The 14,755-nt window shown below is 34.0% G+C and overlaps 2 protein-coding genes across 4 annotated transcripts; both read right to left on the bottom strand.

The window, feature by feature from the left end:
- Positions 1 to 430: 430 nt before the first annotated feature.
- Positions 431 to 5,384, bottom strand: LOC306863708 (mitochondrial import inner membrane translocase subunit Tim10 B-like). 2 transcript variants are annotated; one of them, XM_079407217.1, is made up of 3 exons: positions 4,440 to 4,614; positions 4,233 to 4,328; positions 431 to 1,287 (listed from the first exon to the last, which is right to left on the bottom strand). In XM_079407217.1, exons 1-3 carry the CDS (start codon positions 4,464 to 4,466, stop codon positions 769 to 771), a joined length of 642 nt encoding a protein of 213 aa, XP_079263343.1. In that variant the 5' UTR covers positions 4,467 to 4,614; the 3' UTR covers positions 431 to 768. The 2 variants fall into 2 exon arrangements, with proteins under 2 accessions (XP_079263343.1, XP_079263342.1); XM_079407216.1 differs by lacking the exon at positions 4,440 to 4,614 and adding an exon at positions 5,255 to 5,384 and having other exon boundaries at positions 432 to 1,287.
- Positions 4,930 to 9,823, bottom strand: LOC306863706 (uncharacterized protein). Of its 2 annotated transcripts, XM_079407214.1 has the most exons (6): positions 9,625 to 9,823; positions 8,706 to 8,816; positions 8,540 to 8,603; positions 8,333 to 8,400; positions 8,148 to 8,221; positions 4,930 to 5,950 (listed from the first exon to the last, which is right to left on the bottom strand). In XM_079407214.1, exons 1-6 carry the CDS (start codon positions 9,629 to 9,631, stop codon positions 5,531 to 5,533), a joined length of 744 nt encoding a protein of 247 aa, XP_079263340.1. In that variant the 5' UTR covers positions 9,632 to 9,823; the 3' UTR covers positions 4,930 to 5,530. The 2 variants fall into 2 exon arrangements, with proteins under 2 accessions (XP_079263340.1, XP_079263339.1); XM_079407213.1 differs by lacking the exon at positions 9,625 to 9,823 and having other exon boundaries at positions 8,706 to 9,515.
- Between the last annotated feature and the right edge of the window lie 4,932 nt (positions 9,824 to 14,755).

The raw sequence follows: 14,755 nt of genomic DNA, 5'->3' as shown, positions 1-14,755 counted from the left end.
TCATCCCAAACATAGTAAATATGCATGGTCCTTTCCTTTTCCCATCAGTATTAGAGCCAAATAAAGGTCTGGACTACTACACATATAAAATGCATGTTACTACAATTAAAATATTAGTCACTTGTCAGCAATAATTTCATAAAATAAATATTTCCTACAGATTCTAAAACAAAAATACTATTTCATATATTTATTTTTTAACTGAAAAATATTTTAAATAAAAAACAACTAGTATTCAAATTCATTAATTGAATTAATATCACCATAAGCATGATTACTGTAAAAAGTAATAAAATGTTAATTACAAAGTTATCTATATGTGAAAATAAATATATAATATGACACTTATGTAACGTGATAAAATAACTGCTTGAACAGAAATAGCTTTAAGAAAATATTTAAAAAGAACATATACACACAAAAAAAACTTCAGTGTGGATAATTATTTAATAAAAAATGTTATCGAATAACATTTTTACTCATATACCTCTTTAATTCCAAAAAACACTTATCCTAAAAATACCACATAAACATTTAATAAATACAGAAGTCAAATAAATTATCTTTCCCTGATGTACTTTTATTAAAAGACACATGTTAGCCATCAGTACATAGTTATTCAATGTTTTAGTAGAGGTATTTAAATATTTATGAAACCCAATCCATGATCAGCTGTCTTAAAAGGCTTTTGTGACTTTTGGCTGTTAAGACTTAATATGCAGCATAAACAAAATCACCTAGACATGTCTTCTCTGCCATGTCTCAAGATCAGGATGGATTTTGGGGGCTCTGTCCTGCTCCCCCTTCAGACCGTGTTTCAGGAACTGATGTGGTTGTTACACTGCTGGGCTTCAGATTGAGTTTTTCTACTGCACTCAAGACGGGACCTCCATCTACTATAGGTACACTAGATGATGTTGAAATCACTGGCGATGGTGCTACTAGTCCTTCTAAAGACTCATTTGTAAAGGTTTGTGCGTTGTTTGGTACTGTGGGCACATCGGTCAATGACTGTGTTTGTCCAAAAGCGGAGACATTTGTCTTGACATCTGATGGATTATTAGAAACAGAAGGTATCTGTGTTGTTGTTGTGATGGCAGTAGATGGATTTTCTAATGATGAAGCACCTCCTTGTGCTGCAGCTTCAGCTTTTTCTAATTCTGCAGCTTTGCTCTCCATCTCCTGCATTCGCTTCTGCACCATCGCAGGCATCAGCTGCACATACGTGCCCATTAAACGGTGATTGGTCCTTATTAACTTGCCAGCACAACTGTCAGCACATCGCTCCTGGTAAAACAACACAAACAAAACACAGAAAAGGGAACATTATATACAGTCATGGCCAAAAATATCGGCACCCTTGGTAAATATGATCAAAGGCGGCTGTGAAAATTAATCTGCATTGTTAATCCTTTTGATCTTTTATTAGAAAAATCCACAAAAATCTAACCTTTTATTGGATAATAAGAATTTAAAATGGGGGGGAAATATCATTATTCAATACTTTTTGAAACCTCCATTTGTCAGTTTAACAGCTCTAAATCTTCTCCTATAATGCCTGATGAGGTTAGAGAACACCTGACAAGAGATCAGAGACCATTCCTTCATCCAGAATCACTCCAGACCCTTTAGATTCACAGCTCCATACGGTGCTTCTTCTCTTCAGTTCACCTCACTCATTTTCTACAGGGTTCAGGTCAGAGGACTGGAATGGCCATAGCAGAATGCTTGGTTTTGTGCTCAGTGACCCATTTTTGAGGTTTGTGTTTGGATTATTATACGGTTGGAAGATCCAAACATGGCCCATTATAAGATTTCTAACGGAGTCAGTCACTTGTTGATTTTTTATCTGTTGGTATTTGATGGAATCCATGATGCCATGTGTCTAAACAAGATGTCCAGGACCTTCAGAAGAAATATAGACCCACAACATCAAAAATACAGCAGTATATTTCATTGTACACATGGGATACTTTATCCCTGTGTGCACCAAACCCATCTTGAGTGTTTGCTGCTAAAAAGCTCATTTTTTAGTTTCATCTGACCATAGAAGCCAGTCCCATTTGAAGTTCCAGTCGTGTCTGATAACTGAATATGCTGGAGATTGTTTTTGGATGAGCTAGGAGAATTTTTCTTTAAACCCTCCCAAACAACATGTGGTGATGTAAGGGCTGTTTGACAATTTTTTTAAAGGTTTTCTGACCCCGAGACTCAACTATTTTCTGCAATTCTCCAGCTGTGGTCCTCGGAGAGTCTTTAGCCACTCAAACTCTCCTCCTCACCGTGCATTAGGATGATATAGACACACGTCCTCTTCCAGGCAGTTTCGTAACATTTTATGTTGATTGGAAATTCTTAATTATTGCCCTGATGGTGGAAATGGGAATTTTCACTGCTCTAGCTCTTTTCTTAAAGCCACTTCACTAATTTGTGAAGCTCAATTATCTTTTGTTGCACATCAGAAATATATTCTTTGGTTTTTCTCATTGTGATGGATGATTAAGGGAATTTGGGTTTTGTTTTCCCTCCTATTTATATTTCTGTGAAACAGGAAGCCATGGCTGGATAATTTCATGTTCATAATCACCCTGGAGTGCTCAAAATTGTGAATATGAATGGGAATATACTTCAGAGATATTTTACTCATAAGAATTTCTAGGGGTGCCAATAATTGTGTCCAACGTGTATTTGAGAAAAACATTTATTTCATAATGATATTTCCCCCCATTTTAAATTGTTATTATCCAAAGAAAGGTTAGATTTTTGTGAAATTTTTTTTAATAAAAGATCAAAAGATTCATTTTCACAGCCTTCTTTGGTCATATTTAACAAGGGCGCCGATATTTTTGGCCATGAATGTAACTGTCATAGTAAACTATGTATAATGACCAGGGTTTCTGCAGATTTGATGGTAACACACCATGTTAATATGTTCTCTTAATGTGAATGTGAGTTGTATTACAACGAGTTGAATGCGCAACACTCCAGAGTTTGAATATACAACTTCCAACTGATTGCCACCACGTTTTAATTAATTTTACAATAAATAAATTAATAAAAAAAAAAAAATATATATATATATATAAGGCTAATAGCTCTGCTTTTAAACACTGGAATATGGAAAACAACTCTTTCATTGTGCTTCACACTGCAAAAAAGTGATGTTCTTCCTCAGTGTTTTTATCTTGTTTCACCATGCAAATGTTTAAAGATTCTTAAATCAAGATACATGGTCATACATTGTCATGGTCAAAATGAAAACTAACTTTATTTTCACAACTTCATTTTACATTTGCATCTCAAGTAAATGCATCTTAAATTTATGGATGTTTGGATATTTGTATTGGAAAACAAACATGCAGAGGAAGACATTTTTTGCAATGCATGCGAAATTTAATGTCATGACTTCATGAATTCAAGATTTTCTGCTCTGAATTCAAACTTGTCAAGGCCTTAATTACCTAGTTGAAGAGAGAATTAAGACTTTTTAAGACCTGCAGAATGACAGAAGTCTACCTCCACATCCAAAAATGAATAAATAAATACATTTACACATGCAGATGGATAAAAGTAAACCCTCCTTTAGTTTATTTCCTAATGATTTTGTTAAATTATTTCAAATAATTATGCTCTTCTTTGTCAAAAATATTTATTATCTTAGTATATCTTTTATGTAAATCCTCCTTTACATTATTTCTTAATGATTTTGAGAAATTATTCTCTGCTGTCAAAAATATTTATAGTACTATTACAATCTTAGTGTATTTTTGGTTTATGAGCCTATATTTTATTTAGAATCTTGCTTCTATTTGATATGTTCGCACACACACACACGCACACACACACACACACACACACACACACACACGTTGGTTTTTGTGGTTTATGGGGACTCTCCATAGGCATAATGGTTGTGTGCTATTGCCCTACACCAACCCTACACCTAAACTTAGCCCTCACAGGAGACTTTGTGCATTTTTAGATTTTCAAAAAAACACAATTTAGTATGTTTTTTAAGCCTTTTCAATTACGGGGACATAGGCAGTGTCCTCATAAACCACCTTCATATTGTAATACCTCTGTCATACCCATGTCATTATACAAATTTGTGTCCTCATAAACAACATAAACATGCACACACACAACGAAAATCTATAAATAACATAATAAATTAAGGACATTTTTTAAAGGTTTTATGAATTAAAATAATAAGTAAATCATATTTGACTCACCTCATCCATTGTCAGATTTCTGTAGTTGAAATTGCTTGTGCATCGCTGGAAGCAGATGTCCGTCATGCGATTGTAAACAAGGAGGAAGTCCCGCAACTAAATCACAAAAACAGTAAGTTACAATAAAATCATGATTTTATAAAATATTTGTCGCATTCATATATGCATGAAAAGGACTGCACGCGCTAACTTAGCTGTAATACGTACATTTCGTAGCTGTCCAACTGGGTCCATGACAATATTGTTGGCAGTATATATCAAGACAAAGTTTATAGAACAGCAAATAAATTACAATTGAAAGAGATGAAAATAAGAAATGATACCCAAGAGCTATCGCATGACTTTCAATAGCGCGCGGCCATGTTTACTATCACGTGACTACAGTAGAAAACGTCACGATTAGTTAGGGCGGAAATTTGCAAAAAGTCCTCCTCACTCGCTACTGTAGTGATTCTCCTGCCTGTCGTCTCTGTACACGACATGAAGACTTTTTACTTTCTTTTCTTTTTATTAACAAAAGTGGATAAGGAGTGTAGGAAAAGATTTTGAAATCTCTCCCACAATTTTTTCATTTGACAGTGTCTAGCAAAGCTAAGTGAGATTTTTTATGGTAAATCTTTGGTCAATTTTATGGTATTTTTTTGCATCTTCGGACATTCTTCAAAGCTTTCAAATAAAGAATTGCAGATACAAAAATAGAGTCACCAAGACCTTTAATATCAAGACAAAGCCACAGAAATCCTATTACAACAACTCGTGTCCTCATTTGTAAGTCGCTTTGGATAAAAGTGTCTGCTAAATGACTAAATGTAAACTCTGAATATAGCTATTGAAGTGTCCTTATTTTTCTGTGCATAGGTAGCCTACATAAAACGACTTGAGTCATCAGTCAACCTTATTTTCACAAATAGCCTTTACATTTATGTTATCCTGAAAATCTAAAAAAAATAGCATAAAAACAAGGAGATAAATATTTGTTAAAATATTCTTCTTACTATAAGTACAACAATAAACAGACCAACCTTCAAATGCAAGAAACAAGAAAGCACATTTAAAGTGGTACACTCCTTTAGATGTGTCTCGATTGGACACAACTTCAAAAGCATGCAGAGGAGACCAGTTATCTGTTCTGAGGTTGTGTCCAATCGAGACACATCTAAAGGAGTGTACCACTTTGATATGATTTGGGGTGTGACATATGTACTTAAGCGGTGAGCTTTAAATATCACAGCTGTTGACGTACCACCCCACAGTATCCTGTGTTTCTTCTTTTAAGATGCTAAAGGTTTTTTTGTTTTTTATCTCTCAAACTGTAAACTGTCTTGTTCTAGACTTTGTCTTGATCTACCGAGGGAGTGATCAAAGCCTTCATGCACATTTCTGTGCATCTCAAGCTCTCCCTCTGCATTATCATCTCTTTCCATTTCCATCTCTCTTTCTCTCTCCCTCTCCCTCTCCCTCTCCCTCTCTTCTGCCTCCAGGGCTACTTGATGACTGTTGAGGTAGATGCTATGACGTGAAACCATGAGGCTGCTGCTCCGGGACGGAAGGGTGATGTCAGCCTCGTCATCCTGGTCCACACAGTTCTGCTGGGATGCAGGTTGAGGATGCGTCTGGGTCTGGTGAGTCTGAGCCTGTTTTTGGTATTTTCTCTTCTTCCTACGCTTTTTATTGGCAGTCAGATCCAAAGAGGCGTAGGACACGTCCCCCTGCTGGACCTGTGAGATAATGACAAACCTAAAGTGTATTTTCATGATGTCACACGCCCAATGGCAATGCAATGAAAAACAAAACAAAACAAAACCAAAAACCACGATGTTACATTAACTTAGTGTACCTTGTCTCAGTTTAGCTTTCAGGTTAAATTGCAACACAACAAAGGCCATCAAAACAATTTCGCAATAAGTTGTGCAATACTGGTATAGTGCAAGTCTCATACTGCAAATCTGCGTTATGATATCTTACACCTCTGATCTTTGTGTTGAAATAGACTAAAGGCGTTTTTAGACCTGTAGATTATTTACTGTGTTCCGCAACAGGGACCTAAATTATGACAATGTTGCATTTTCTTTTTGGTTCAGTTCACTTTCATATGGCAACATTTCAAAGCATACAAAAATGTGTTTATGCGAGTCGCATGTAAGTAAAATTGTTCTCTCACTGGTGTAAATGTTTATGTTCCTTATAGCGTCATCCATCAAGGCTATGTCTGAAACTGTCGTTACACACACTTTTATTCCTGAATATACACTATTTCTCAGTTAGAGCAGGAATCAATTGAAAGAAGAAGAACAATTAGACACCGTTTTAAGATGAATAGGTGCTCTTTGGTTTTCAACTGCGATAACTAATGTGCTTACCCAGGAAATCAGACTTTGCTGATTTTATGCAATACATTTCCCATTATTAATTATTTTACAGCTTGGTTTGTTGTATTGGATTTCTTTGTCACCAAAACCAAACCAGTTTGTTTTCAATTGAGACCGAGACTACCACGTTCAGGCGATCTTGGACCGATTGTTTTGTTCATATATGCCTAAACAAACTGAACCGAAGGGAAGAAAATGAGGCAGTTTCAAAAACAAATGCTCCAAATGAGCCAGATGGGAAAACAGCATAAAACTCAACACCAAATTTTAAAGTCTGAAATGAATAAATGATTTTGATTGGAAATGGATTGAATTTTTTGTCATTACAATGTGAGTGACAGGTTACTGAAGAGAAGATGCTATTGTCCTGCCTTCACGTAGATAAACACATCATGAGAGATTTTGATTAAAGATTGACCCTTTTCACATTTCTGGGGTCATAAACTTTACTATACCAAAACTAAAACAAAAATAATTGTTGTATTCTCATTTGCCCCAATAGCAAAATACAAAAATCCATGACAGCATTTCTGACTTTCCAAAAGAGGAAAAAAAATATTGTTGGTCAAAAGAGAGAAAGATGTCAAATTTGCCATCACTCTGTCATCCTTTGAATCCTTAGAAACCCTGACACTGCAGCGTTAGCTAGTTTTATATATGCCAAGGTAAGAAAACACAAAGTGTATGGTTAAAATGTATATTAAAGTTAAAAAATGAAAACTTTGCTAGATTTGTGATGTTAATAACTTTGGAAATGCTTTGTCATAGTCTGTGAAAAGGGTCCATGATGAGAGTGGCATGAATAAAAAAAAAAAAAAAAATGATGTGCACGGATGAACGCTGCAGTATTCAATTTTTAAAAAATCTCAATTTTGATATGTGGTGACATTAGCGTAACAAAAAAGGCGCAATATCTTGCAGAAGGATCAATGCACTTGAATGTTCAGCTATAGCGAGCTATTAATGTGGCATAACAATGTATCTTTTGACATACATGCTGCTGTAGAGTGGTCTGAGAAACCTGACCACAGCTGCGTTCATTAAAAGACCTGCTTCTACACACGTGCCTATTTTCTGAAAAATGCGTAGGCGTGTGTGCCTAAAATAGTTATCAAGTCTGCATTCTCACGCAGCCCTTCTCTGTGACTGTCTTAAATTTAAACCATTAAGCCATTGAAGTGATTATGAAAAATGTGTTAAATAATTCATTTTGCAATTTGTTAACGGTTGGCCATCAAATTACCAACGCTAGCCAGTGAACCAAACAAACAAATAAATGGATAAATAGATGAATAAATATATAAATAAATAAATAAGGGCAGGAATATCAGTTTGGATGGATATTTTTCATAAAAACATTGCTTAAGCTTCAAAAAAGTTCCATGTTTTATACGGTTAATGGATAAACTCATTGTTTTACAGTTTAATTGGTCTACTAATGTAGATAAGTAGTATAAATGTTAATGTAAAAATGATTTTACTTTGATAATGTGCACTGACTGGCTCCAGATTTGAGCAATTTCCATTAAATGAGTTGAAACCATACCTTTAATCCCTGCTTTGCTCTGCTTGCATGTGACATTTGTTCATAGCACACCTCCTGAGACTTTTCAAAAGGTCCTGTACAGAATTAACAGTTTTAAATAAATAGCGATGCCATCATAACAGCATAATTAATAGCTCTAGGTAGCAGACATGCACTGGATTACTGTATTTATGAGCAAGACCTACCTCCTCCATCTAAACATATATTTCCATAAATCGGATTTTCCTGTCTTTCCATCTCATCATCCTCAAACCTGCACAAAACAAAACCAAATGTATTGAAATGATTGCTACTATGGAAAAGGATTTTTACATTTTAAATCAAAATATTTTCCCCTTATTGCGAGAATACACATTAAAAAAATGTAATTCAAACTATATGCCGATAATTACCTGTAAGACTGAAGTGAATCTTGACGTAATGGTTCATCTCCATATTCAAACATGTTTTCATTTGCTGATTAAAAAAAAAATTTATAACTGTGACCTCAAGTTGTTGTAGATTTGTCATAATTCATCTTTTTATATGTTCTATAAAAGTCAAATGTATGAAGCGTACCTGCATTTCTTTTTTCCTTTCTTCTTAATAAACAGAATACAACATTTAAGCACACAGATATCAGCAGTGCAATCAATGTCAGACCAATAGCAACATATTGATGTGTGCAGTCTAAAGAGAGAATTAACAGGTCATGATTGAATGAATATTGCATTACCTTCCCATTACATCTTATCTAATATTTATAGACATATTTACTCAATTTTATTATCATTTCCACAGTAGCCATTATTTTTGCCTGACCAAACTGAAACAACAAAAACAGTCAAATTGGTGCAATCGTTATTTTATAATTCTTTTTAAATTATTCTTAAAAAAAAAAAAAACTTTCAAAACAAAAATTTCAGTTGAATGTTTTATTTTGATAAAAAGTGTTACAGATTGTTTCCTCCTTTATTTAAATTCTTAAAACTTTCAATAAATATTTTAATATTTCAATTTAACATTTTAGTTATTGATATAAAAATTGTTGCAGTCAGATATAATTTCAAAGTGTATAAACAGAAATCATTAAGAAAAGTTGTTTGAGTTTCCGTAGACATCATCACACTGAAATCATTTAAATCATTTCTACCAATATAATCGTTATAATTCATATCAATAATAAACTTTACTAATTGTTTTGTGTAGATTATTTACTGTATAATTTACTGTATTATTCAAAGACGATTTAGTATGTCAGGGTTTGATTTCTATATATGACTATTCTAAGCCTTAAGAACAAAAAATGACTGAGAACCACTGCAAAAAAAAAAAAAAAAAAAAAAACAATTCTGAAATTTTAAAATGTATAAAGTCTCCCAATAACATGATTACTGATTGAGACATCAAAACAGCTTTCATTTAAACACAACATGTTAGAAATACCGTCAGCAGAGAACAATCCCCTCCAAAAGGGATAATTCATTTTTCTTCTTACCTGACATTATGATTTTATAGGGTCAAATGTCCACTAAAGCCTTCTCTGATAAAAACCTTTCACCTGTACGTGAGCATGTTCAGCAAAAAGTGTACTAGTGTTGCTGCTATTTTTATCATCGTTAGACGTTTTCGGTTACAAACAGGAAATGTGACGACTACCTTATTCGTTGCAAACGTTCACATCACAAGAAACACATGGAGTCTGCATTGTGTAGTGTCATGAACCACACTGTTGTTGAGATGTACATCGAAAGCATTTCATTTTTACTGTGTCATTGTATTTATTCAAATGTAAGTGTGAAATGTTAGCATTTAAAAGTTTCCTTGTGTTTTGTTTAATATGTCAAATCTGTTGTTTGTTATCTTGATTTTCTTTATTAAAAGGTATATTGCCTTTACGTTTTTATCTTGCAGTGATTTCTTGCGAGCAAACGATAATATTTTGAAAATTAGGTGAAAAGTAAGAAATCAAACAGGGCCGTAACTACCATAGACACTGAGAGTGCTGCAATATTTAGATTAGCATTGGACCAATATGTGTTTTTCAATGACCAATTCTTCAAATTTAGCCTTTTTTGCTCCAATCTTGAATATTTGGTTACATCCATGACATCAAATAAACAGCAATTATATTGTGAAACAAATCATCATTTGAATTTATACATGTAATATACAACTAAAATAATGCGAAAATGTCAAAGACAAGCTTATTATCAACACAAATGTTCTTATAATTACAATTTATTATGATATTCATAATATACAGTATAAAGGTGATACTTTTTTTCAACAGAACAACTACACGATTCTGTTTTCTACTTTCTGTATTTTGTACAACTGAACTTTATTCTGTGATGCAAAGATAAAGAATAGAATTTTGCACAATTGATTCTTTTTCTCATAGATTATTGGTAAATTACATGTATACATCATGAAGTACGCTAATACATTGGAGACATGATTATGCAGTGCAGGATACAGGTGATTTAAAAACTGAAACAATCAATCCTTTTTTCTGAATTTTCCATTTCCGACCACAATAGCAAGAGCAGGAAACGTCCCTCTGCATAAACGTGTCGCTGTTGTAGCAGAGAACCACAATGCACAAAACTCTGTACAAAAAGCATCTCTCTCTTTTTCTCTTGTTTTCTCACTGTCTTAACACACACACACACTCTATCAGGTGTATGTCGCTGTTCATCAATCAGAAATGGCTTTCCATCTCCATCTTCTCCCCTACTTAATGAAGGCTTGTTCTCTGGAGTAAACTGTTGTATGAAAACCAAACCAAATGTTGTATAAGCAGCCTGAACAAAACCAGAAATTCTGCATAAGTTGCTTTAAGCACCATATACACAAACAACAGCTGTGCTGTTATTGCAAGTTATAATAAATGGTGACCAGAGCCTGCGTTTGTATTTGCAGATTTGACCTGTAAGGTTATGGATACATACTGTCTCTGTTGGTCACTGTCTGATGTGGTTTTGGCAGTTGGTTTGTCTCGAGTATATGAGGTGTCAACTGAGGTTTTATGGGGCCTGAAACAATCAGCTGCTAGCCTTTGCTTTGTTATGCAGCCACAACAGGAGGTCAGTGTTGCAGGTTTTATCGCAAAGCTATCTGTAGTTGTATTATAATGGAATTAAAATCCAATATTGCAATAAGTGTCTCATCTATTGAACAATTATTATTATTATTATTAATGATAACAATAATAAATATTATTATGAAACTCTAAAGTTATATTATAGGCCTAGTCATATTTCATATTTCTGGAATTTACCCGGTTATTGACCCCACCTCCTCCCACCCTCACACACTTTTGCTTTTTGTAAATTCACATATTTCAGGGAAATTTTTGTTACATAGTTATGATGTAGGAGTAGTTTGTGTGCTAAGTAAAACTCTCAAAGATATTTGATATTATATTTAATGTCTGTAAAGCATAGTTAAGCAAAATTACCAAAAAATGTAATGTACAAGCTATTCATTCATGCAAAGACAATAAGTAAAATGTACTTTCAAAATCACATAAAAACACAAAATATATGGGCGATTTTATATTAATCAAAAACTATAACAAAATAAAATAGTAAAAAGTTTAAATAAAAAATATTTGATGTCATTTATGTACTAATCAATGTTTATATGTGGAAAAAAGCTTAAACTAACATTAAATTAAATTAAATACAACTGGGTGATTCATATGGATTACATTTACAATGCTTTCATGAACTTTTTGAAGCATCAAAGTATTGGTTGCGTGGACGTTCAATGGAAGGTTTCATTAAAAATATAATCATTTGTGTTTTGAAGAGGATGAGTAATTCATGAAGCAATTTTCATTTTTGGATGAGGCCTTTAGGGAGAAATCCTCCTGTCAGCATGTTTGTGGCCCACGGTTTGTGCAAGAGCATGATGCATTCACACTAGAATATCAGTCATCATGGACATCATGGTTCCTCAAGTGTATTTCACTGGGGGAGGTGACATATCTATTCTCAAAAGAAAAAGTAAAATGTAAATAAATGGACTGGAAATGTGTATGATGTGATTATGTAAAAGATTATGAACCACTTTTTTTGGTTCTGGTGTCTTCTGTATAAAAGCACAATCAGCACGAGCAACAGCAACACAATCGGGACAGCAATATATACTGAGATTTTAGAGGTTAAAAAAGAAAAACAAGAGATAAGCATGGAAAAGTCTACCAATAATAGGTCTGGTTTTATAATGAGCTCAGATCTTGGCCCAAATTCATACCCTTTTTATACTGTCATGTGCATGTCTGTTTGAGAACAACAAACTGATATCAATCATTGATCACACACTTTAAACCAAACAGCATGACATCACATCACTTTATCATGTGTGTTAAATTTGTTTAAATCAGCATAAAATATGACCATAAGAGATCCACTTTCCAGCTCCAACCCTAATCAAACACACCTGAACAAGCTAATGAAGGTCTTCAGATTTAAAATTGCAGGTAGCTGTGTTTAATCCAGGTTTTAGCTAATCTCTACAGGAAAGTGGATCTCGTGGGCCAAAGTTGAGGACGCCTATAGAGCATTTAGGGTGAACCTGATCTCCAGCACCGAGATGCTTGATGCATCCTAAAGATATCCAAAAACAATCTCGTTTTTTTTCTATTACTGCCATACCATTTCAGTTTTTACCAGTTTTAATGCATTTAAGAAAGCAGCAATTACCTGTAACAATAAACATCAGCAAAAGCAGTCATCGTAATGGGGGAACAAAGCTTTTTTTATATACTGAATCATTGAATAATTTGAAACACTACGAACTGGCGACACCTGCTGGTCACATTGGTGTACATCAAGCAAAAAGTAATCTGTTTCAACTGCAAAAGACAGTTAAAAGACAGACTCATGTCACTGTTGGGACCTAAATTGAGGTTCCCATGGAGAAAAAAAACAACATTTAGATTTTTTTTGAGAATGTAAAAATACAGAAAGTTTCATGTGAGAGGTAGGTGTAGGGCAAATAGAATATAGTTTGTACCAGGTAACACTTTATTTCCAAAGTCCACTTTAGACATTCTACTAACAGTATTAACTTTGTAACTACATGTCAACTAGCAGTCATTAGAGTATTAGTAGACTGTCTGCTTAATTAATAATGTCTAACACTTTATTTTTATGGGTCCACAGCATACAACATACTGACTATGAGAAACTTTGCAAGTATATGTCAACCTATTCTACTAAATCTAAACCTACCCTCTACTCTGAGTGTTACAAAGTTACAAAGTGGACTATCAAAATAAAGTGTAACCGAATACCATTACGCCTATGGAAAGTCCCCACAAGGATAACAAGCCAGACAAGTGTGTGTGTGTTGTACCTTTTGATGTTGTAACAGTGGTGGTGATGTTTTTCTTTGTTATAACAGAGGTATCTCTTTTTCCTCCGGTAGCTGGATTTGGAATTGTGCACAGTTTAACTGTATAAGAAGTAGAGAAGAAGAGCTGTCATTGAGGAAAGAGGCATGGTTGTAGGGTGGTCAAAATGGCATTTGGTTAGAATTTTTTGACATTTTTATGTTTTTCTATTGTTTGTGCTGTGTGTGTTTTGGTTTGGGCAAACTGTGACTTTATTGTTCATTATTCACAGCTGTTATTTTTGTATTTTTTCAAAGGAATTTTAAATTGCCATGCGATCACAATTACAAAAAAGCTGTTCCTTACCTTCGCTTTGCTTTGAGAGCACATGAATAGTAAACTCCATGTCTGTCTGCAGTTGATTGTCTGGAAAGACAGCTGTCAGTTTGTATGTTCCTGACTGATCAGATGTTACGGAGGTCAGAGACAAAGTGTCTGAGAGAGACAGTGTTGTGTCACCCTAAAAATCATCACATGGGTTTGTAATTTTAGACAAGCTGAGAGTTATTACACTACAAGTGATTTATTTAAAGCAAGTCTCTTTAATATTTCACAATCTTACCCTCATCCACTTATACTGCAAGTACTGTGATGATTTTGCGATACAAGAAAGTGCCGCATCTTCACCAGCGCTGACGTTTAAAGGGCTGCTTCTGTTACACTTAATGCCATCAAGAACTGTTTGGAAAAGCAGGAATTATTTAATATGGATTTGTTTATTTGTAAGAGCTTTTATGCGACAGACAATGATAAAAAAAAAAAATTCAAATCATCAGTGAAGATGCCACATCCATATGAATTCATAAAAGAGGGAGATGAAGTGAAAATAACTTGTTCAGCGAGCCCTCCACCACTTAGGTGAAAAATTGCATGCAGGCACCCTATAACTTTAAATCATTAGAAAGGTCTGACGTTTATCATAAAATATTACACTATTATGATAAAAACAATCTTTGACGGTAATTTCTTAATTTTTGCCAGGAGCTAGGCAAGATCAAAAACGGGATCCATGCCTTTAATATGAAATATGAGCCTTTTATGTATCCACTGTGAAGAAAAGAAAAAGTTCACCTCTGTACACTGGAGCAAATTGTTTATTACATTTATTATTATATGTTTATTTGTTGGATTATTATATGGATTATTATATGTTTACCTAGAATTTCTGCAGAGATAAGTGTTATTTCTCCTATTTTTACCCAGAATAGAATGGAGTGAACATTCC

This window comes from Barbus barbus (genome assembly GCF_936440315.1).
Source record: "Barbus barbus genome assembly, chromosome: 45".
NCBI lineage: Eukaryota > Metazoa > Chordata > Actinopteri > Cypriniformes > Cyprinidae > Barbus > Barbus barbus.
The sequence above is the reverse complement of the archived record's forward strand: the minus strand, read 5'-3'. Positions and strand labels throughout refer to the sequence as shown.